The 24,978-nt window shown below is 43.1% G+C and overlaps 1 protein-coding gene across 1 annotated transcript in view; it reads left to right on the plus strand.

Moving 5' to 3' along the window:
* The window catches only part of CSMD2 (CUB and Sushi multiple domains 2), a 495,048-nt gene that overhangs the window by 239,113 nt on the left and 230,957 nt on the right, over positions 1-24,978 (plus strand). Inside the window, exons 7-9 of the mRNA XM_067533952.1 lie at positions 12,838-12,915; positions 22,517-22,604; positions 23,799-23,923. Of these exons, the coding sequence (XP_067390053.1) occupies positions 12,838-12,915; positions 22,517-22,604; positions 23,799-23,923 (291 nt within the window). The remainder of the gene's footprint in view (positions 1-12,837; positions 12,916-22,516; positions 22,605-23,798; positions 23,924-24,978) is intronic.

The following is a 24,978-nucleotide window of genomic DNA, read 5'->3' on the forward strand; positions in this document are numbered from 1 at the left end:
AGGGGATGTCAAATGTGTGTCAAGTCCCTCTCTAGTGGCTTGTCCATAAAGAGGATACCAGCCTGCCGTTGCTGCCAATTCAGTTCATGTGGCAGAGGGCGATGCTGAAGGTCCTGGGTTCAAATCCTGCTATGAGCCTGGGTTGGGGGCTGTTACAAGAGACCAACGTGGACCACAGTTTAGCACAGGGATGTAAAGAAAACTGTCCACTTGTGCTGTGGAAGGAGATGATGCACAGACACCTGGTGATTTGTCTTGTTTACAAAGAGGTGCCCAATGAGCTGAGTTTTTTTGTGTTGTTTAAATCATAGCACAGAGCAGGGATCTGTTTGAAAAATAACCACTGGGGGTGCGGTGTTCAACCCTGTTCAGAAGAACAGCTCAAGGCCAGTGCCACTTATGTCCCACTTAAACTTTATTTTGATGGCTTAAGTGGGATTTAAGTGACATGTAGAGTTTCTGTAGAGGGCTGAATTTCACTGGGGGTTCCTTAAGGTGTTAGTGAGCGGGAATAGGTTGGGTCCAGTGGGTAGGTTTGTAGCCTGAGACTTCAGACCCAGCTCCAAGTCCTTTCTTTGTCCTGGACTTCCAGCATGACCTTTGGCAAGTCATTTAATTTATCTGTGCCTCAATTCCCTGATCAGTAAAATAGGGATAATAGCCCTGCGCTATGTCACAAAGGGGTTGCGAGGATAAATTAAAGGTTGGGATGCACTCAGATACTACGGAGATGAGAGCCAGATAAGAACCCAGCTAACCAGAATAAAATTGAGCACCACAGCAGCAAATAACAGGATCACCTCAGATGCTGCAGTGAAAGGGCAGAATGAATAGTTAAGAACATACTATTACAGCTTTGCGTTGCGGAGTGTTTTATGGTTATGAGCTATTGCAATGCAGGAATATGCACAATAAAAATCAGTGAGATAAATAAATGGGGAGAGAGGCGGTTCCCACTCAAACGTCTCCAAGGCATAGGCACACAGTAAGCAGGAAGCTTGCTGAGATATTTCCAAACTGTGCCCCCCAAATCTTTTGCAGTTTTCCTGTTGCTGCTAAGCAAGTGACATGTCACTCCCGCAGTAATGAAGGGGACATGTCAGGCACCTCTCTGGCTTGCTTAACATAAGGAGCAAAGATGTGGTGATACAACTCTACCCATTTGGCCTCTGATGCAGTGATCATTTCCAGCAGACAGCCTATGACCTGAGGACCATGCTTACAGCCAAGGGGAGTTGCTCACTTCCCCAGCCCCCATGGCTATTTAATCCTGTTAGGCCCCAATTCAGGAAAACGTCTGTGTTCAGGAAATCATTTGCTTAACTATAGGCATGTGCTTAATTCCTATTGAAGCGAACTAGGGTTGTATACATGTTTAAAGTGTTTAAGGATTTTCCTAAACAGGAATAGATTTAAACACGTGCCTCCCAGAATCAGGGCCTTTGTTATTGACAGCCACATCCTTCAGCCTGAGGATTTCAAAGCATTGTATGGACATGAATGAGTTAAACCCCACAACCCCTCTTCATTATTACCTCCTTTTGTACAGATGGGAAACTGAGGCACCTAGTGGTTAAGATCCTTATTTAAGGCCGCAGAGGCGCAACAGAACCCAGATGTCCTGATTCCCAGTCCTGTAATGCAGCTAGAAGAAAAATCTTTCCCTTCATATTTAGCTCCAGAAATCACACTAGTGGTCTTAATCTGGGCCTTGTCTTATGAATCGTTTTTCAGTTTCTCCTCCCCACTACACAGTCACGGTTTTCAATCAAAAAGCTCCACAGTAGCATTTGTTTCTGACATAGACTACTGCACACCATCGATGGTTCTTGATCTGACATTTTCCTTCTGCAGTCATGATTGCTGCTTTCTATGAAAACACCTGTCTGAATCATGCCTTTTTTCTTAAATAGAAAAGTAACGATTAATGTTATAATTTCCTCTGATTAGTTACATGTCAGAGGGCTCTAATGTAGCAAGCTCCTCAGAAACCATTTTGTTGGATATAATGAGCTCTGCTTTTGTGTGTCAAGCGCTTAAAAGATTAACTTAAAAAAAAAAAAACCCTCATAAAATGGCATGGAGGCAGAACCTCGATTGAGGTGGTGGAGCGTGTCCCATCTGCTGCACGTGTCATGCTGTAAAGGTGCAGTTGTGTTATGATTTTAGCACAGGAGCCATTAGTATTAATGGGGCTTGGTGAGTGAACATTTTTATACTCTGTGTGGAACCTGGAGATTTTGCGATGGGTGCTTCTGTGAATTGAAAAATCAATGCATGGAATATGTGACTAAAATTCTAGCCATATAAATGTGCTCTGGGAACCCAGAAAACATAACAAGATTGCTTGGGTTGGGTTTTTGCTACAAACTCTACACTTGCTTCGATGAGACATTCAGATTCCTTTGGAAGGTTTGTGTTGCAGGTGGGGCTGCTTTATAGAGCCCCTAGCAAGGCCAAGCGTGGTATTGCAGGCCCTCCCTGCTACCGTAGGAAAGTCCTGGCTAGCTACTCGCAGCAGGGTGGCCCATGTCATAAGCTCGGCATCAGTCACAGTTACATAAAACTAACAGACTCAGAATTTGTCCCTTTACGCTTTTAAAGAAACAAACAATCTCAAAGGCAAGTGCTTTGTTTGTAGCACTTGAAGCTCAGGCCTGAGCTGGTCCTAGAGTTTTGGGCAAGCCCTTTTGGGCTCGTTTAGCCAAAGCTCACCTAGTACTGTCCCTGAGAAGAAGGAGGCAAGCCTTTTTAACTGGCCTGCTGACTCCTGATTGGTCAGTGTATCTTCCGGGCCCTTCTAGGCCTCTGGAAGATTAAGTTGTTGGTAGCCCAGCCTGACCCAGGTGGGTGCCAGGGCCGCGATGCTTCCAACAGGGGGCAGAGAAGGTCTGATAGTCTCTGTCACAGTTTGTGATCTAATTCTCTCTCTGTGTAGTCAGATAATCTCTCTCGAGGTAATCTTGCACTGTGTTTATGGCTTGATTTACACATTTTTTGTACCAATGTAACGTGGGATGTGCAAGACATGGGCTAAGCAGATTCAAGTCTGTGATCTAGAGCAGGGACTTGGACCCAGCTCTCCCTTATCCTCTCAGAGTGCCCTAACTGCTCAGCTATTGGCTATTCTGGGATGGGTATCTCTCTCTCTCTCTTTCTCTCTCTCTCTTGCTGCTTTTGAGGAGAAATTCCACCCTCAATCTGAGAAACCTTTCAGGGAAAGTTTTGGCTTTGATGAATTGGCATTTTTCAATGAAAAATCATTTTCTCAAAAAAAAAAAAAAAATCCAACTCACTCTATTTGTAACTCTGTCTCTAGCTAAAATCCATCTCTACAGAGCTAGCTAATCCATCTAGGTTTTTGTTCCAGGCTTTTCATCTGAGCATTATACAAATAATAAAAGAAACACAGGATCTCAGATGCTGTCTCTGCTCTCCACACACTCTGTTCCTCTTCGTATTTGTGCATTAATACTGCATGGGATTCATAGGCCCAGCATCTGACTGCGTGACCCTCGGCAGTTTCACCTGAACATCACTTGGAGTACTGGGTTCATTGCAGCATCAACCCCACATAGGGTCAGAACTGAAGAAATCATTGATGTATGAACCCCTGCAAAGGGAATTTGAGGATTTTCATACCTCTCCAGTCCTCTGGAATTTCCCTGTTTTCATACTTTGGATCACAGAGAATTTTGTTTGATAATGTCCAATCCTATTATGTACCCCTCCTGCACAAATTCCTGCTACCTACTTCCATTCTTCCACAGTCTTGTCCAACCCAAGCATTCAGCCTCCTCCCTCCCCACCCCCCCAATCATGAGATTGGTTTAATAGTTATGAGAATTGAAGAGGAAAAAAGTAGTACATTTTGCAATCTCTTTACTGCAGACAGAAAGGAAATATTGTTATAATTGTGTTACTCCCAGGATAAGAGAGAGACAAGCAGAGTGAGGTCATGTATTTTATTGGACCAGCTTCTGTTGGTGAAAAAGACAAGCTTTAGAGCATACACAGAGTCTTCTTCAGGTCCTGAAAGCTCGAAAGCTTGGATTCTTCACCAACAGACGTTTTCCCAATAAAATATATTACCTCACCCATCTTGTCCTTCTTATTTACTTTCTGATTTTTGTGCCTTTAGGGGCCACATTTTCAATATTTTTTTCTGCAACTGTGTGGGTTAGAAACTTACTTTATTTGTCCAAACAAAAGTGGAGATTCTCACATATTCACATGACTCCAGGCGCTGAGGCTTTAGGAAAAAATGCAGAATATCGTAAGACCCCTGGTAAGGTCACGAGAATTGGCCACACTGCTTCCAGCCTGGTTTTCATATTGTAGAGTTAGTTCCACCCTATTAAAAAAGACCTGAAACTGTGGAAAGAACCTATCTTTGTTCTTTCTTTTAATGAGTTAGTGAAACCATCTTCCAGCCTCGTGATGCCAGGGTTCTCTTAAAAAGAGCATAAGTTGGTTTTAACACAAATATTTAAGATAAATAAATAAATATATGCAAAATAGGACATGTCATTAACCCACTTGAAGCACACAGCAAATGGTTTTTATCACCAGAGATGCAAATTGAGCTGGGGATTGCTATAGTGCCAAGTTTGGGTTTTGAAATGCATCCATTTTATTTGTTATCTGTTTTCCAAGGGTAGGGTTGTAATTTATTAGCATCTTAGATGCCCCCTCTCAGCAACTGTAGCCTGCATTTGCAGATTATCTATGAGAAATCTTTTCCCATTCCAACTTCTTAAACTTGATTCTTAAACTTCTTACCAGAATATTTTCCTTGTATGCTTCTGTTCAAATGTTCAGGATCCATGCCTTAGCTTTGAGATCTTGCTCTCTATGCATGTAAAAGTAAAGTTACATCTAATCAGCCCATACATTAGTACTCTTTCCATTGATGTAGTGCTTAATTTGTTTCAGTGCTTGCCAGGGTTGAGCCCCAGCACCACTAGGCTTGGCAGTTCATAGCCCCCGCACCTCCAGGCTATCTGTATCAATCGTGAATGTAAAAAAGTTGCTTGAGTCCCAGCACCTCTCTCATTACAAATTAAGCACTATACTGATGTAGACGTGTATAGGAAATTCATCCCTTTCAGTAGTAATAATCATGTTTTGCTCTTCTCCAGCACCTTTCAACATGAAATATCCCCAGATGCTTTGCAAAAATTAATGATACCTTCCAACACCCCTAGGAAGAAAGTAAAATGAGTCAAAGAGAAGTTAGTGGCTTGATTTTCAGAGGTGCTAAGCACCAGTAGCTCTGAAAATCAGCCCGTAAGTACTTGTCCAAGGTCAGTGGCAGCTCAATGGTTAGGACCCAGGAGTCTTGACTCTCAGTCCTTTGCTCAATGATGAAGTGTTGAAAACGAGCTAATGAAAAATCTGCTGAGTTTAAAACAACTCTAAACAGATCTAACTAATGGTCTGGCTCTGTAGCCCATCTCTCTAACACATATTTTATTATATAAATAGGATCCCAAATTGCTTTTTAACTGATTGTTACCAACACATAATTGCTTCCTGTATTGCTTTTAATTTCCCTCCCAGAAAGGAAATAAATTTGGGTCTAGTCTTGGTCCAGCCAAGCCATGGCAGTGTTATGAATGCCTGATGAACTGTGGTCTTCAATAACGGTTAGATAAACTGTTCAGAGAAGCCCTGAAAACATTACACCACCTTAAAAAAATTCCTCAGATGTTCTTATTCTTTCTTCATCGGATTGGTCAATCTGAATTCCAGATAACTGGTTTCGACTGCAAAGAGATACAGCATGCATTGGATCGATTTGTCAAATTCACTTTGAAGGGCCAGCCTGAAGAGTTTAAAATACAGGATCCTAATAACAATAATTCAAGCCATTAAATCTTAAAGGAGAATCATTTATTACACCAGCTCTTCCAGGCCCCAGTGGAGGACAGAGCTGTACAAACACATAACGAGAGCCACTCTCTGCTTCAAAGAGTTTCCAGGCTACACAGACAAAAAAAGAGAGGGTGGGAGAAAGGAAGGATTATTATTTCCATTGTAAGGAGGGAAACCAAGGCACAAAGAAATTAAGTCACTTGGCCAAGATTACAAATGGAGTTTGTGATAGAGCCGGAAATTGAACTCTGACCTTCTGGGTTCCACTCAGTGCCATAATCCTACAAAATCCTTCCTCTCACTGTGCGATGGGCACTGTGCAAGCACATTCAATGCTGAGATCCAGATTTTGCTGAGATGCCATTGATTATAATGGGGATTTTGGGTGCTCAGCAGCTCTGAAAAACAGAAATGCGCACACCCATCCTAACTATAAATGCTGGCTGCAGGCTTTGGATTCAGATTTTAAACCCTCAACCCTACAGAAAAGATATTTTAATTTGGCTGTTTATTGTGATAGTCATGAAATTTACATATGGATTTCAGTCTGGATTTCAGGGTGGTACTTATTCAGATACATCTCTCCTGGCGATTGGTTAATTGCAGGCAGAAATACATGCAGATGGAAGGCATGTTTGCATACTCTGCTTTGCATGCACCATTTCCAAGTTAGCAAATGAGCGCCCAAACCAGCAAATAATCTGCTCCAGCCATCCGAATGATGCGGATTGTAGCCTCAGTACGCCAATCCTGCTCCTTGGGACAGTAGAGGAGGGGTGGGGTGGCACCACGGATTCCTGCCATGACTCGTTAAGGTTTCTTGCCACACCTCTCAGGAAGCAGATCCCGGTCTGGCAGTACATACAGAGCATTGGTATGGGACTGTTGAGTTCTAAGGGAGGGCGTTGGGTAGTTCCATCCCTACGGCAAAGTAAAACTTCCCTGTCGCTGGAAAAGCTGTGGTGTATTTTGGAGGGAAATAATTTGCAGTGCAGACACGGAGCTCTTCAATAGCTACCACAGCAAGGGGAATAGGGGCTCGTTGGACACAAGGAACTTATTTCTGCTACAACACTCTTTCTTTTAATAAAAGTTTGCCCCATGAGAAATTGCTATTTAAAAGCAACATGAAACAGGTTTTAATACACCAGATTGTCTGCTCACTGCAAACACTTTGTAATGGCACTCTTCAGTTTGAGAAGAAATTGAATATTCTGTCAGATGTATCCGTTGTTTATGTACAGCAAAACCCTCCAGAAAACAGCACGAGTTTTGTTTGGCCAATTATCCTGACACGATCCTTTGTCCCACATCTGAACCCAGAAGAACATTGGGCCTTCCACAATCTGATTTTGTATTTTGAGGGAAGAGGGAGTTTGTTCTTGCTTGTAAACTATCCTAGTCATTAAAATAAAAAAGGAGGGAGAAAATGTATATCTTGAATTGTCTTCTTAAGTTGATACCTTTATTACTGGTAACCCCTTAAGATGTTGCTGAAGTCTCCTGTGAAGCTTGACTTTCATAATTCTGTCTCCAAGTAATGAACAAAATAAAGGCGTAACTGGAAAGCATACAGTCATCTCTCTCCAGTTATTATTCCTAGAGGCAGAATGCAGTTAGTGTAATATAGGGCACTGAAATCACGGGAGAGGGACTGTGGCTTACCAGTTAGAAATAATGAAGATGTGGTGCTGCCCACTTTGTGATGCACTTTGTGATCTTGGATGCGTCATTTAGGCCTAAATTTGGGGAGGCTCCGTTTTTAAGGCCTGATTCAGGATAGCAAAGCACAAAAGCATGCTCTTAAAGTTAAGCTTATAGCTGAAGTTCCATCAGCTTCGATAGGACTTCAGCATGTACTTAATTGCTTTCCTGAATCGGGATCTAACTAAATGCTCAACTTGGGATACCTACAGACCTGATTTGCAGAGGTCATGAGCACCTGCAGCTCTCCTGACTTCAGTCAGAGCTGTGGCTGTTCCGCACTTCAGCCACGTGCTGCAATGAGAAGCATTGACAATCCTTTGTATAACATTAGATGGGTTGGGTTGTCTAAACTATTGTGACCTCCATACCTCATTTACAAAAGCAATGAAAGACAACTAAATGGCCCCACCTCGGACAAAGGGGTATGCGAGCTTGCCCAGTCATTTGGACTTTCTGGACAGGAAGCTTCACAGGGCATTGCTTTTTGTGTGTCTTTCTGTGTGTGGTGGGATGGAAGCAGCACAAACAGAGAGAGATACAGGGACTGAAAGAGAGAGAAGCAAGATAGAAGCAGAGAGAGAAAGTGAGACACAGAGAAAGAGAGAGAAAGCAGACACAGTGTGGAAGCACAGCTTTATTTCAGGGCCACATTACTAAGAGAAAAGTCTATTTGGATATAAAGTGTTGGCTGGAAAGGCAGGAACAGCGAACAAAGAAACTGTCTCCTGCTATTCAATTCCTACTGTGTTCAGAGAAACAGGACTTTCTACATTTCTTGTAAATAAACAAGACGGCATCAAAAGACTCCATTATCAGTTCCTGTTCCCAGCTGGAACACCCGCAGGAAGCTGAACTTTGGCAAGCCGCTTGGGTCAAAAGGAGCAAATAACACAATATCCCAGCCACTCCCGCAGAGTCCGGAGTAAAGGCTGTTTGCCTCACAGATGTCAGTCAATGTGTGGATGAAACACATTAAATGCCCCTATAACATTACAAATGACAGAAAAAGATGTTTTCAGTCAGTTGATCATTTCCCTGTGAACATATGACAGGCAAAAGATTCATTTTTATCCGTGTGCATTTCAGAGCTACAAAAAATATCTTCAGGTGTCACTCACAATAAGATGCACTGTGAAGCCATGCAGAGAGCAGAGCAGAATTTGATTTTATATAGCTCCTTTCGTATTCCAGGTGCCCCAAAGCGTTTTACAAAGCAATGAGTTAGACACTGCAAACTCAGGAGCCATTATGCATCCTGTAGTACCTCAAGTGGTGCTTTAGACATTGGGATTTGACTATATTTTATTGACAGAGCGGGAATGTTGGCTGGGACTGTGGGGTTATCCCTTAGTTGCTTACAAGGTGCCAGAGGATCATTAACTTCTGGCTGCAGAGTCAGCAGGGGCAGGTGGAATGGGACCTCGATTCAACATTTCGGCCAAATTACAGCACAGCTAGCCATGCATCAACCCTTCAGGACTGCACTGCAGTGTCAGCATCGGAGCTGAAAAAAGTTCCCGTTCTGTTGTGGTGCTGCAGACTTGTGTAGGAATGGCTCCTGCAGTAGAGCTGTAGTATGTATGAAAGAGATTCTTCTCTGAGGCTGCAGGTCACAGCCAGACCCTGCCTTTTTCTCTGGTTTGCTAGCTCCCAGGCTCACTAAATACAGCATGGTGTCACCCTCAAAGGGTTTCCCTAAATCTTGGGCTGGTTTAAGGCATTATGAAAGGACAGCAGATTAGCGTACAGTGTGCATGTATACAGAGGGCACAAGTAATCTTTATGGTTCAATGTCTTTTATTATTTAGGGGTATTTTCCATCTCTGAGATGATTGTCAAGATTGGATTTAAGGTTTCTGCATTTCTGCATACTCTTTAACCAGTCAAGGTCCTGACATGGGATGCAATGTGGAGGAAAGGCCCATCATATAGGACACAAGAAAATAACTTGTTCAGGAGTTTTGAGATGATACGGGATTAATTCCTTCAATGTAAATAGCATCCAGTTAATGAATCTGCATTTCTGTTGTGAATGGTTTACGCTGATAGGAATTACCTCCAATTTTTGTGGAATGATGGATCTATAAAGAGAGACCTGGCTACGGTTGGTAACAATGCTTCAAATTGCTAAACTTGTTTATGAAGGTGTTGACTGGATGCTTTGTAGTCTTCACACATACTGTTTACTCCAGGTATAGTTTCCAAAGGGATCCTTTCCTCCCTCACAACTATCGTCCTCTGAGACTAGTGTTAGAATCCTTTTGACCTCCTTTTATATGAAAAGGTTTTATGGGAAAAATCCAGACCGAATGCAACAGGACTTGAATTGTTTTTTTAGGTCAGAACTAAATTTGCCCTGTGTCCTTAATGGTGTATTTGTGTGCCACTGCCCTCTAGTGCCTGGAACATGTCAGGTCACCTCGTGTTTTTTATGTTCTCGTTGCTAGCTGAACATTTGCATTTAGTTTGTTTTTGAAAACCAAAACAATTCAACACTTCCATTTTTCATTTGTTTTCACTCTTTTTTGACACTGATTGCAATCAAATAAGTAATGTCCATTTTCTCCCTGTTACTTTTTTCTCTCTCCTGCCACTCCCCTGCCCACTTTTTCCTCTGTTTCTTTTCCACGTTTCTCCAACATTATAAAATGTATCAAGTGGCCAAAGAACAAATGCAACATTAACTGTGGCGCTGTGATTTTTCCAAAGTTGAGGAAAGTTACCGATTTGGTTGAGGTAGAAATAGCTCCTTGGCTTCCCAAAAGAGTCTTGGCATTTGCAGCCAAAATGAGCATTTCAGCATGCTGCAGGTTTGCTGTTAACTAATGATTCAGGAGACACCAGATCACCTATATCCAGGAGTCATTGTGCTGTGACTCTAGATGAGGGTTGCTAGTTAAGGCATTTTGAGATTAGCATATTCCTTCGTATATCTGCTACTGATTTATGTTTAAACAAGACTTGTGTGTCTCAGGCTTCACTTTCAAATCAGCATAGTATTCATTATTTCCCCACCAAAAAAGATTAAAGTCATCCATGTATGTATGAAAGACAAGGGATGCCTGAATCCATATCTGTATCAATATAGATATGACCTGACGTCAGCTTGAAATGTTGACTGCTTTATTTAAAAGTCCCTCAAAATGCTATAGCCACATGATAAAGTGAAAAGTTGCCAACAAACATGTAACTCAGAGAACGTGTTACTTGGGGTAAGCTTCAAGGAAAGATATTTGACCTCTCCCTGTCGGAAGTTCTTGCACACAGGTACTATTAACAGATTTGTTTTCACACACGCACACACACACACAAGTTGATTCAAATCCCTGTTCGTTTTATTGATGATTTCTCTTGACGTTGTTTTAGAAATGTGCTAATTCAGAGATGAAAGCATGACACAATACAGTACTCAAAGGAAATCATTTGAAATGAAATATAGAATGGCTGAATAGATTAAAATAAAGCTGCAATGGAAAGAACCATGTAAAATAATAATGGGCAATTTGCTTTCACAGGCGAGAATGCTCTCTTCCCGAACTAAAAACAAAACCCCACTGAAGTCTATTTTCCTAGCCTCCTCCCCCCCGAATGGCAGTGTCCCTAGTATTAGCTGATAGACTAAATTCAATGGTGATGTGGAAGGTGCTGGTAAATTAGATTGCATTTCACTCACTTCCTAGGATCCACCCGCACCCATTTGTACTGGCACACTGAATACTCACTGTTGGTTGATCATGTTGTGTCTGTTGGTCATCTAAATCATAGTTTCTCAACCTCTGGTACGCATACCCCTGGGGGTACGCGACACACAGGCAGGGGGTATCCGGGGAAGAACAGAGTGAAGGGGAGGTAGGCAGCAGCTGCCGACTTCTGGGGAACCTGGGCGGCAGTAGTCCGCTCCCCACCCAATCACAGCTCCCAGCTGGGAGGCGGGTGGCAGCTGCTAGCTTCTGGGGGAGGTGGGCAGCAGCCCCATGCTTACCGCCGGGTCTCAATTCCCAAGTGGGAGCCCAGTGGCAGCCTCCTTTGTCTCATGAGCTGGGCGGCAGCCACCCGCACCCCGGCTCCAAGCCAAGGGACAGCCTCCAGCACCCCGGCTTGAAGACGGGCAGCAGCTGTCTGCCCACATCCCTGGGTCCCAGTGGGCACAAGAAGTCTCCTCCGCCCCAGCTCAGATTGGGTGGCAGTCGCCCACCTCCCGGGTTGGCAGCCAGGCAGCAGCCGCCTGCAACTTGCCCAGGTGGCAGCTCCCTTCCCTGGCTCAAAGCCCAGTGCCCAGAAAACTATGACAGCCCCAGATTTGACCAGTTACCCTCTTTTTCTGTCTCTCTCTCACCCCTTCATCATCTCAAATATATGGCAAAAAATTTGGTGCGGTGCTTTATATTCCCCAGCATTGGCATGCCACTCAAAACCTCCTAGCTTTGGCCAACATCACCTCTAGCCCAGGGACATACTTGAGTTGTGCACCCCTGGTGTGTAAAGGTGGTAACCCTACCACACTAGATCTGACATCTGTCATATCATGGCTTTATGTACTCAGCCCTTCGTCCAACATGTGGCTCACATTAGTCTGTATATATAAAATCCCGTGGAAAATTGAGTGTTGAACACTTCTTAAAATTTTCAGAAGTTAGAGGGTACTTGCTACTTAAAAGGTTGAGAAACACTGATATAAGTCACAATTAATTGATTTTACTTCCTGATTGGATGGCTGAAGCCAATTAAACAGAGGAATAATATATAGGTCAGAAAATTTTTTGCTGCGGAAGTTGATATAAATAATCATGCTAAGGTTATTGTGAATTCTGGGGTCTGTGAACATTTTGTGTTGTTTTACTCAGGGTCAGGGCCTCATTGTCCAAACATAGAAATGAGACAGTGACTGGTGTGAATCATGAATAATGGAGACCTCATGAATCGTAGCAAGCTGAACACGCAAGCAGCAACACTTAATATCTTTTTAAAAATCTGGGTCTTTGAAACATTTCTGCTTTGTTATAATGTAATAATGGCCCTGGGGCCTCTAGATCTGAATCTTTGCTCTTTCGGCTAAAGGACCGGCTCTGGTAGCTCTCAAGCAGTAGCAAACTCATGAACCTTTACACATGATCTGGCAATTCGAGGGAACCAAAGAGCCCCACTGCATTAGCATGGAATGCATAAAAATATTGGTTCTTTGAAATTTCTGAATCAAATCAATAACCCTTAAAGTCTAGCTAAACCTCTTCCTTTGTTAAAATCTCTCTCCAGTCAAGAAGCAAATTGAACTGAAGTCCAGAGGAGTGAAACTGATGCCCAGCAAGGACAATAACCAGAAGACATCAGTGTGTAAGTTTCACTGCTCCCAGCTACGCACTCTTTGCAAGATTATCTCCCTGAACATTTCATATGACAATCATCTCTACAATTTTGTCACTCTTAAAAGGTTTAATGCTTATTTCTCCTCTTTCCCCCTCGCATTATCACATCACCTCCTTCCAGTGCTCTATTCACAAACATGTACTAACTCCTTAAACGGGGACGGCAGAGGAGCAGGTGCATGTGTGTATATACTGTATACATATATCTATTGTTAAACACCAGGCTGCGCGTTCATTACTTTTGTGGCTTTTTTTTTTAAGTCTTAAGAGTATCAAAATCCAAACGAAATTTGACAAAAAAAGTATTTGTCTAGTGTAAAAGTAAGAGCAGCTGGAGCTGCAATGAGGAAATACAGACAGAAAGTTGAGTGAAGAAGTAACAATAACTGCAGCAATAATAGCACCTTTGCTCTCTTTACAAGTTGTTTGACTTAATTATACCTCCCCGCAGAAAAATTGTACCACTTTGCTATGAAAGGACTAGTCACTGAAAATGCAAATTTTAACAGCAGCTCATATCTCTGTCAGTTATTTACGTAAAATGCATATAGCAGATGAAATCTATTAGAGAGGGTCCTAGAATGTTAGTTTGCCACCAGTACCTTTTCTGCTGCAGTAGGTGAACCCACTTGGACCTCCCAACTTTGTAAATCAGAAGTAAAATGCATAGCTTCTTTAGGCATATGATTTTAGACAGATGAATGTGTTTCTAAAGGGCCCCTCTCTTAACCTTTTGTGCGATCAAGTAGGAAAGGTTTGTGTCAGAGTTGAGCTGAATTTTGGATACATTTGGATATTGATAAAATTTAATATTTTTGGCCTGAAATAATCATTTGTGAGAAAAAGAATTGCCCATGCATTTCGTAATACAAGATGCCCATGCACGATATACTGTTTGGATATATCGTATCTGAAATTCAGGCAGGTGAAATGGGCAAATGGGCAAAATGAAAAATTAGAAAATGTCACTGAGTGTCTATCTGAAATGAAGTTCTGCTCTTTGGGTCACTTCTAGCTTTAACACAGGTGTGTTAATGCCCTCTGGTTACTGTGGAAGGCTGAAAATGGGCCAGTTAGACATGGTTAGAGAAAACAAGTGGATTAAGGTCAGGGAAAATCCATGTGTCTGAGATACTTCTGGCCCTGTGAAAGATTCTAGCCAAGAGGAAATAGCCTGATCCAAGAAGCTATCATCAATATTCCAGTCTAGGTATTGATGGTTAATGTGTGTTGGAAGGTACCATTCACTTTGGTGTTGGTTTGGACACTACAGATCTTAGATTGGCCCTTCAGAGTGTGTGTGGGAATGGGGATAGACTTTGTTTTGGCAAATTGGTCTCCTTATCCAGAGAAAAGCCATGGCCTGGATTGGATGGAATGATGATTTGCTCACACGCAGGTGTTCCAGGCGAAGAATTTGAAATGAAAGGGTGCAGGGCTTCCATTTCACATGTCAAGAGTTTTGGGCTTCTTCCACTCCCGAACTCCATCGGTTGGCATTGATCGTTGTGGTGATTCACAAAACACAGAGTAGCAAAATAATGACACGGTCAGGCACAGGTTAAGAATTGAATCACGTTGTTGACCGCTCAGCAGCCAAGTGACTGTCAGTTCAGACTCTGGTTTCCATAATACAAAATCACCCCCACCATTGGCCCTCTACTTGGCCATCTCAGCACGTGTGCTGAGAAGTAAGTAGGAAATGGAGACTGAAACCCCACCCCACCCCTTCGACACACTCAAGCACGTTGGCGAATTGGTGTGGAGGAAAGTTACGCAGCCTCGGCTCAGACTGTCCCCATTCTGTGGATACGTGAGTTGTTATCAGGGCTGTCAGTCCAACGCCTTACATATCGCCGGTTTTGCCGAAGGCAGCTTAGCTTACAAGCAGTTGAACTAAAAATACATGTGTCGGGAACTATGACCCAAATTCCTTTCTGTTACCAGCATGGAGCCTACCACGAGCATTGGGTGTAGCAACCCTTTCTGGGTAAACCGCTCCCAATTGTGCCTCGTTCATAGCTTTCGATTTACTTCAGTCCTGTACAGCCTGCTGCTGTCATGCATTTGGTTAGAGCAAATCCTCAACTTCAAAAACGCTGACTCAAGAGGCTGTGACTACAGGAAATGTTACTTACCTTTACAAAGTGGATTCAAAACCTTTACAATCTCCTTATGTTGCAGTTTTCCTTGTGTACCTAACCATGTCTCCCCCACCTTCCCCTTCTATATATAATAAAAATATTAGGGACAACAGTATAGTTGAGAAAGATGATGAAAGAGCCATAAAGTTTGTGCTGGGTGCCACTGTCATTTCATATGGCTTGCATATCCGATATTTCTAATAGCGTGTCTCCGTAAAGGTTAGTGCTAAACCCTTTCCTACCGGTAATATTTTCTGCTGTATGTTGCATCTCTCCAGAAATTCCCCCCCGAAGTCCCCACCAAGGAATAATGCAGACTACAGTTATATTCTTAATATTATGCTGGTCTTTCAGAAAACTGTTGCTTTGCTGATCTGTAGCCATGGATGGCTGCCAGATTCCGACTGGCTAAATTAAAGCCTCCAAGTTTCACATGACCAACTGGAGGCAAAATGTATTTTACATCCTGAAACATGTCTCTTGTGTGCCTGAAATAAAAATGGAAAATAATTTTATCTATGCAATACAAAAAATGATGCAAATTGCATTGCATTGAATGATTGAACATTCTAATTTGAAATTTTAGATCTGCTACACTGTGCCCATCTCCCCTAAAACTAATTGGACATCTTGTTTTTAAACATGTTTTTTTTTTTTAATTCTTTGGAGAATAAGCAGAAGAAATGTAGCTTAGAGCTGAGATTTCGCTTAGGGGATTGTCTTATGTTTAGGGGTAGCTTTTCTGTCACTGATACTAACTGAGAGATGCATTTTTTTCCCAACAACTGCAGCACCACTGAAGCTCTGGAGTAGCTTGGATATTGTGTACAATATGTATTTTTTTCTTATTTATTGGGCATGGAAAGCATCTTTTCTATAGCATCTTTCTTTTCTCTCCTGTCTAAACACAAAAATAGTGGAAGGAAGTTTCTCTGATCTCTGAACAGGATATTCCTACACTTTTGCTGCTGAATCTTATTGGAAAGAGCAGCGTGCAGTAAGGGCATTTTCAAAGTTGCTGAGAACTGAAGTAAAAGAATTCCAGAGGTGCTGAGCGACACCTAGATTCCAGACACATCAAGGAGAGTTGCGGGGTGTTAATCACTTCTGAAAACCAGCTCACTAAATTAGGTGCTTAAATATCAGTGTTAGGATCTGGCTGTCCATTACCCTGTACCTTGTGCAGTCCTTTATACCAGTGTAAAGTGAGTGCAAAACACATGCAAATCATTGCCATTCTGGTTTGGGAGCATTTTTAATCACATTGCACTGGGATAAGAGGCTTCAGAAGCAAAAGAGCATCACACCCTGGATAGCTAGCATTAGGCATCCAATTTTGAAAATATAGGTTGAAACTCTCCTGTAAACTGTGAGTAAATTCAGTTTCACATCAAGTCTTAGATGGTTAGATGCTGGAAACATTTGTGATGCTGGATTTCTAGATCCCCGGTATTCGGAAGTGGTGTTTGGGTCCATGCATTTACTTTGATCTATTCTAGAAATAGCGTGGATAGCTGTGACGTGGGTTTGGAAGACCTTTGTGTTCTGGGGTAACCAGATACGTGGTGTAGCACTCAGGCGCCTTTTCACGTAAAGAGACTAAAAGTGGTCGACGCCCTCCCAATATCGGACCGCTGTACTCTGATCTTTCAAACCTACTAGCACCTGCATAGCTTGAAGCATGTAAATAGTTCCTTGACTGATCCTGAACCACTGATTTCAGTGGGATCCACTCACATGCTTAACGTTACCTTGGTGCCGAAGTGTTTTCCTGGATTGGGGCCACAGTAAGCGTTTGCTTTGTTTTGCTAGAGTACATGATCAGGGAATCGTCTCTTTATATTTTAGGAGTAAATTCTGCCCTCTCTTATGAGGTTTGCATGGGAGGAACTGGAAGCAGAGTTTGCCTCTTCGGGTATTTCTGCACTGCCACAATAACACACACAAAAAGGGTGTTCTTTACTTGGGGTAGCTAACTTGGGTTAAAATAGCAGTGAAGACATTGCAGTGCGGCTTTTAATCCAGGGTAGCAGTTCCAATCAACGCCTGTAAGGGTATGTCTGCACTGCCTCTGTGAGCGAGTCTCACAGCCTGGGCAGACGAACTTGTCTTGGCGGGCTCATGCTAGCGCACTGAAAATAGCTGCATAGGTACTGAAGCTGGGGCTCCAGCTCAGGCCCTCAAGCCCATCCAATCCCTTAGGCTTGAGAGTCCAAGCTCCAGCCTGAATTGCAGTGTCTACACGACTATTTTTAGCACGCTAGCAGGAGCCCTGCTAACACAGGTCCGTCTTCCTGCACGTGGTGACTCACTCCCAGCTACAGTGTAGACGTAGTTTAGAAGAGCCTGGGTTTGAACTCAGGCTGAGTTAAAAAAGCCGAGCTGCTTTGTCTTCACTGCTATTTTAACCCAAGTGAACTAACCCGAGTTAAGAATATAAGAAAATTAAGAATTTTTTGCAGTGTAGTCGTACCCCTCAAAATCATCCAGCCTGATTTTAACCTCTTCAGAACAAATGATGGCTGCTGAAGTCTATTTTTACATCGAGGAGACAGCATCTCTGCTTTCTTCACACTGAGAAACTTTTGAGGGGGGTTGAGGGGGGGGTTGTTTGTAGCTCTCTGTTAGATACTTCTCTTTTATCTTGTAGCTCATATTAAACAATCCTAAATTCAATAGAAAGCTGCCCCCAGGAGATCCATCAATGAAATTCCCTCATTAACGTGAGAAAAAAAATTGAGGATCATCCTCTTTAGCTCTTCTTTCAGCAGAAGGAGTAAATTACTTTGGCAAACAATGCAATCACAATTGGCTGCTCCTGAATAGGGGTGGAAAGAAACTGGAGTTGACAAAAGGAGAAGAAGAGAGAAAGGGGGGAGAAGAAAAAAACAAACCCTTTGGGGAAGAAAACTCTCGAATCTGTAATTTATAAAGTCAACAGTGCATTAAGATTGAGGCTTATTGTTTCCCCAGTAACCTTGAAGAATTCATTGACAGCGCTAGAGCCCGGAGCTCAGATCAGTCAAACCTCTTGTAAGATGAAAGCAGACCTGCCAACAAATTCTCAGCATAGCAAATATGGTTTATAGCCTCATGCAGAGTTAAATCAAGGCATTTCTCTCTATTTAAAAATAAATAAATAAGGTTTGTGCTTTATAGACAGGAGCAAGAGTTGTGGATGAGCCATCTAATGCAGCCTCGCCCCTCCTTTTCTCTCACTCTCCCGCTCACATTTATAATATCCCAACTTCCATGACATCTAGGTGACCTTTCTCTCTCCCCCTGCTCCCTATTTTATCTACCTACCTGCTGCCTTATCAGTCCTTTACAAAGTGGATGATAATAACATGCTAGCATACTGGGAATTAACCGTTTCCAGTCGTCACAAACGTGGTGGATATTTGACTGTTGCTTCTCTGGTACCTTCGGGTTATACCTGACTCCATTTGGTGCCCCGCTTCCTGATATCATTTCCAATGGGCCACCGAGCTCCATTTGTACCATCATCTGATATGAGGCTTAGTAAGTTCAATGGAATGGATTTGAAATCAGCCAGGGATAAGTAACGTTGGAGGATACATGGATAGTGGTGTTGTCTTTTCAGAGGTGGAAGGAAGATGATGGGGAAGGGCGATACATTGTGTTGGGTTGTTGCAATCTGCTCTGCAGGATGCTTTTGAGAACTCAAGTGCTTAAACGCCGGCCCATCCCTAGTAAGTGTTGGAAAGCACGTGCCATCTATGCTGTGTGCATATCTGCAAAACAGTGCATTTTTGGTCTGGAAAAAGGTGAAGGAATGAAAGAAGAATTCTCAGCACCTATTGCCTTGAACACTTGTGATTTGTACAGTGCAAAGATGGTTGACACCCACTGTCCCCCCATGCCTTAGACCGTTTCTTTTCCACTGTTGCGAGTTGTCTGTACATATATGAAAGTTAGACCCAGCAGATTTGGTTTGAGGTGGGTAATTCATATCACATGGATGCAGGGAGGAGGAGCATGGTTAAAAAACCCAAAGAAAAATCAAGTGACTTGACTGACCCAACCTGTTGACCTCTCTTTTCCTAGAAGTGATGCATTGTTTCCAGCACTTGCATCACCCCACTGGGTAACGCTGATGGATGGTGTCATTCCCGCTCCTCCATCTTTAAAGAGCTGATCTGCTCCAGAATCCTTCTGGGATACAGATATTTGTTGCTGTTTTTGTGAAATGTTTCCAGTGAAACTAACTCCTTTTGTAAAACATGACCCCCTTGTGCCTGGATTCTGGAGGACATTTTATCCTGACCTTTCTGTTTGTTTGCTTTGGCAGAGGCCAGCCAACCCCTTCATTGCTAGAGCCCCATGTCCACTTTCCTTGCTGCTGATTGCAGTTGATTTTCCAAGGACACACAAAGCACTTTTAAAGTGTGCTGCACCGTAGCAGATCAGCAGCCCAGGTATGCATCTCGTTTAGCGGCACACGGTACATTTAGCAGCCTGATTAACAATATAGCATAAGTAGCACTTGCATGGTGTTAAGAAAGAAAGAGCACATGTCTGGCTGGATTGCCTCTGGGCCACCATGCTAGGTTGCATTTTAGCGCATCCCTCAGCTGGCTTCAGGTCTTAAAGAACATGATCTGTGCCATTCAACTGGTTTTCCAGGTTATGTACATGTTCTCTTATAAAGCTTCTGCTCTCTGTTTCAGACTATCAGAGCTGTGCAAAATGTTTGCACCAAAATACAAAGTGCTCTCCTACTTCACGATTTGCTTAAAGCTGTGAAATTCAGACCTTGGATTTGCCAGTTGCCTTGAAATCTTTCTTGAGGCTGGCAAACCCATCCAGCAACTCTGGGCCCTCTTTGATTTCAAATCCAAGTTACACCAAACTGGTCTCCATTGAAACCCAGGTAAAACAGGGAGGTTTAATCTGTGTTTTGCTTTGAGGTTCTGTGTTTGTCTGAGCATGAAATTCAGAGGGGAGTGTGTGGGACTGATGGTACAAATTCTCACATCTCAAAACCAAAGGAAATATTTGCACAAATCTCTGTGAAGGAAAAACCACTGGGTGTCAGGCAGCTCTGTCAACTAGTGGAGATGTGCATTCAGGAAACTGTTTTTTTTTTTTTAATGGCTGCCTAAATTATCAGTTATTGCTGTCAAATCTGACACCGTTTTGTAAATATATATGGCATGAACTTCTTCTCTAAGGAGGGGTTCCTGTCCAACTTCTCCACGCAGAGTCTCCAGGATATATGAAAGGTGGCAGCAAATTTTATTATAAAATGCAGCCAATAGGAAATAAAGTGTACCACTTTATTGCTGCTGTTTCTTTTGCACATCTCTCTGGCTGCTCTGGCATCTCTGAGCCTGTACGTACAAATTAATCAGGGGGTTCTGAGGATGCTACAGTACCCACAAGGTTGGAAAGATGCTTCTAAGAGATTCCTCCCAAAGCCACATCTTCTCCATGAGATATGGCAGTGGGAGATGGCAGGACACCAAATCTCTGCTTGTGGATGCGTAGCATAGCATAGCTCCTGCAGTGTTTCAGAAGAGCTGCTATGGCAGCCCATCCTAGTGAGTATCTGGGTCCTGAAGACAGGCAGATAAATGCCGTGTTTAAGTGAAGGGAGCAGTTTAGTGAAAGGATGGTGGCTGAGGCAGAGGGTGAAGTATCTTTATTTTATATATATATATTTTAAGACCTTGTTGAGCAGCAGTGGCAAAGAGTGTAAAATGTCGGGATTAAGGAGAGGGAAGAGAAGGGCATTGTTCTTCATGCCTCTTAATGAAAGCATGGCAGGGGGTTGGACTAAATGACCTCCTGAGTCCCTTCCAACCCTCATCTTCTATGGTTCTATGGCATTTAGATGCTATGGGGATGTACTGTGTAGAAAGCCCTTCAGAAAGGGAGATGTCATGGCTGCCTCAGCATACAACTGAGGACCCCCTCTTCTCCAAAGTCACACTTCTGTAGTACTGGAACAAAAGGGGAACCTGTATTTGCTCTAACACTATTAAAGGCTTCTAGCATTTGTCGTCAGCAGCAGCTCCTTGGAGGCATTGGGATTGAAGCTTTGAACTCGGGGGAGTAGATGGATCCTTCCATCCGTCTGAGAGCAGCGGTGTCTCAAACACTTGGCAAGTGCAGTGCCTAACGACGAAGTGGGGTTTAGCGTACAGTGAAAAATTGCTAGATTGAGCTTTCTTGCCTTTAGTATACTCGATGGTGCATGAGCCATGTCTCTAAAGACAAAGCATGTGCACCTGTTTTTCTGTATAAATATTCACACCCCCACACACCTTTTGCTGCGTGCTTGGTGTCACACAACACTAATGCTGCTGGTACACACGTGGCGTGTGAAGGCCACACTTTCCCTCATTGTATTGCTATCCAATCTTGAGTATTCTTAGGGCCACTGCTACAATTTAATCAATTCTAGTGTGTAACTGAGAGGATTGTTTGGCTTACTTTAATTTAGTGAGCTAGGCTGAGGCGGGATGGAAGCATGCTCATTTATGTTTCATGCTTCATCGCTTCAGCATCATTGCCAAGAAATGCCACATTTTCCCTGCGTCTTTTCCTCTGCGACGTGAGAAAACTGAGTCATATAGATTTCAGCCTCTCCATGACAAAACTGTCCCTTTTCTGATATTAATATGCATGAAAAAAAATTTTGGTGGTTATCAGAATGCAAAATTGAAATCAACATACTGCCCGTGCTCATTTCATCCTTGTTGGGAGCCATCCGTGTTTTATCCATTCTCTGAGTCTACGCTTGTTTGCGCCATTTGACAGATTTGCAAGGGGAGGAGGTGGGGATGGGAAAGGGGTCAAATGTAGAGATGTGTTTAGTCAGTGCTGATTACCACTTTATAAATCTCTTGTTTATAAGCAGCTGTGTCAAGGTTGCTCTATAAAAGTTTTCATAGTCAAACTTAATTATCTGCTTTAAAACTTTAGACTGGCTTTATTTACTTGGAGGGGGGAGGGGGGTTGAATCACACATCCATGTTTTCTTGAACTGTTTTCTTTCACCAGCGCCAGTCAGAAGGGAGTTTGATGGGCAGTAGGCACACACCTTGTCATGCTGCAGGTGGCCTTTTTAATAGTGATCTTTGGAAATGTTCTCTTTAATTGGTGTAATTTTGCAAAATGCAAAAATTATTTTACAATGGTGCTTCTGTAGTGTAACAAAGGGAAAGCCACGTTGCTCACTGGCCAGGAGCAGAAAACACATTGGTGCATAAATTGAGCTGAAATGACTTCAGTTACACTTGTTTCCAAATTAAAAAATAAAAGCAAAACAAAAAGCGAATGCATTCCAACTAGCAGTTACCCATTTTCTCTTCACATCCACCAACACCAATACAGTTGATGTAAGATGATGTTTTCCTGTGCTATTCTATCTCTGTATGTGCTGTTTTTGCTTTGTAGTAACTCAGGTTGGTGTATCCCAGGGACATAATATGTGTCCAGACCCTGGGATTCCAGAGAGAGGCAAAAGAATAGGCAACGATTTTAGGTAAGAACCTTGTATGTGTTTGTTCTGCATGCAACAAAGCTACTGTTCATAACCACCATACGGGCTCCGTGTGTTACATAGTCTTTCTCTAGCGACCCACTGTACACCTGTAAATGGTTTGTGTCTGAAAATCTTGCAATGATTAGTAACATAGAAAGGTGGGTGTGTGTGAGAGAGAGAAAGAGAATGTGTATGTGTGATAATATGACAAGCAGGGATTATAATGAATCCCCCTCTTCAGGAATGTTTTCTCTTGTCAAAATGAGCCTTGTAACCAAGATTGTGCAATCAGGATTCTTTGCAATTCATTTTTCCCTTTTGGTTAAGTGCAGAAAGAAATGTTTTCAACAAACAAACAAACTGCCCTATTTTATGTTAGCATTAGTCATTGCAGGGCTCTGTCTGTAGAGGCTTCTGAGACTTCCCAGAACACTGTGTCAACCCTTTGTCAATAAGCATATGTGTTGCTGGATAATTGTTCTTGTCTAGAGTTTAAAACAATGGCATTGTCCAACTTTAGTAGCTGGCCTTGGTGTGAAGTGTGCAGGAATAAATTGGCCAGCTGTTAGCAAGGACAGATCAATAGTTAATCTTATTTCGCTGTCGATTGCTGTTCTGTTCACTAAAAATGTCTAACCTGAAACCATCAAATTTCCCTGAAATCCACAAAATGGATTTCTGAGTGGGGAGAGAAAAGGGGCTGCGAAAAGACTTCTTAAATACTATGGGCCAGATTCCCAGCCAGTGGAAATCCGCATCGCTCCATTTTCGTGAACGGGGCTGCGTTGGTTTGCACCAGCTGAGTCTCTGGCTCTAACACTGTGGAATTAACAAATGTGTCCAATACTAGGTGATTTCTTTTCTTATTTATATTGTCATTTATAAAAATGCTGAGCATATAATATCTTAGGGCGCAAATCTGTGCTCCTGCATTGATGCATTGTCTCCTGAAGTCATGTTGAAAGACTCTGACCTATTAGACTATAATCACCTTAGTCAAAGAGCTCCCAACACAAGCAAATGTATGAGAAAAGAGACTGACATTTGTTCACCCTATCCTATCCCATGGAAGCCAGTGGACTATTGTTGTTCACATTAAGGAGAATCAATGAATAGTCAAAAAAGGCAAAGGATGAAACTGTTGCTTTGGTTGTTTCTCCATGGCTAATTGCACCCTTTGGTTCTGTCTACCAGGTTGGGATCCAGCATCCAGTTCACCTGTAACGAAGGCTATGATTTACAGGGGTCCAAAAGCATCACCTGTAAGAAACTGAGCGACATGATCGCTGCCTGGAGTGACCAGAGGCCGGCGTGCAGAGGTGAGAGAGCATTTGGAGTTAACCTAGCTATGATGATTGATGAAAAATCTGGCTTCTTAACCCTCCATTCTATCCTTGTACGTAGCAGCTGTCACCTGATAAGGCCTTGGTCTTTTGCCTTTCTTCTTTTCTTATATCTGAATTCTTTCTCTACTCTCAGGAGTGCTTTTGGTAATGGCCTTTAAAGGGATGCATTCATGTCGCTAAGACCCAAACCATCCTACAAGAACTTATGTCCTTCATTTTGTATCTTCTGGCAAAGCTGATGCACTTTTTATCTAGGAGTTCTTGCAGCCTCTTCAGTCTCCTTGTCTGGCTCACTGCTCATTTGCTTTGCAAAAAGAAGCTGTTGTCCAACAAGCAGAGCACAGGAATTGGGTGCAAAAACTCCTGGTTCCATTCTCTAGTTCTAGGGCGAGTCGGCAACTTCTCCCCCTGCTAAGTGGTGCCAGCCTAGCTCATGGAGAGGTTCTTAGGTTTAATTATTTCAAATGTGTCAAGTGCGGTGAGGTCTTTGATTGAAGGGCATTAGGAGAGTGCAAAATCTTGGTGTTAAGGGGAGAAGCCAGCACCATCAGCTCAGCTCTCATGAGCAAGCATCTGCACGTGCTCAATGGGGGATGTCATGCGGTAAGCCCTTCCCATCACCTCCGGCGGGGAAGTTCAAGGGGATAACAAGGGGAATGGGGTCCCCCCGCGAGTGCAGTCTACCAGACTCTCTCTCCTTGGCCCTGAGTCCTGCAGGTCCGAGGCCTGTTGGCTGGCTCCCACAACGGTTAACACAGTCTAGTTGTCAGAATCAGTAGCCACCCTCAGGTCAGGGCAGTACGGCCTAGCGGCCAGAGTCAGTCGTTGCCCGTGGGTTAGAGCAGCGTGCTCTGGCAGTCCGTTGGGGTAGTGGGGTGCCTCCTTTGAACCCCAGCCCAGGGTCCTATTGGTGTCAGTGGAGCCCAACACCAGGTCAGTGGGGATCCTCCTGAAACACACTGACTGATGCCTCTCTCCAGCCTTGTCTACACCATGACAGCCCTCTGGGTTACTTCCTACCCAGTTGT

This window comes from Emydura macquarii, unplaced genomic scaffold (genome assembly GCF_026122565.2).
Source record: "Emydura macquarii macquarii isolate MOO-44397 ecotype Brisbane River unplaced genomic scaffold, CSIRO-AGI_Emac_v2 contig_3348, whole genome shotgun sequence".
Classification (NCBI taxonomy): Eukaryota; Metazoa; Chordata; order Testudines; family Chelidae; genus Emydura; species Emydura macquarii.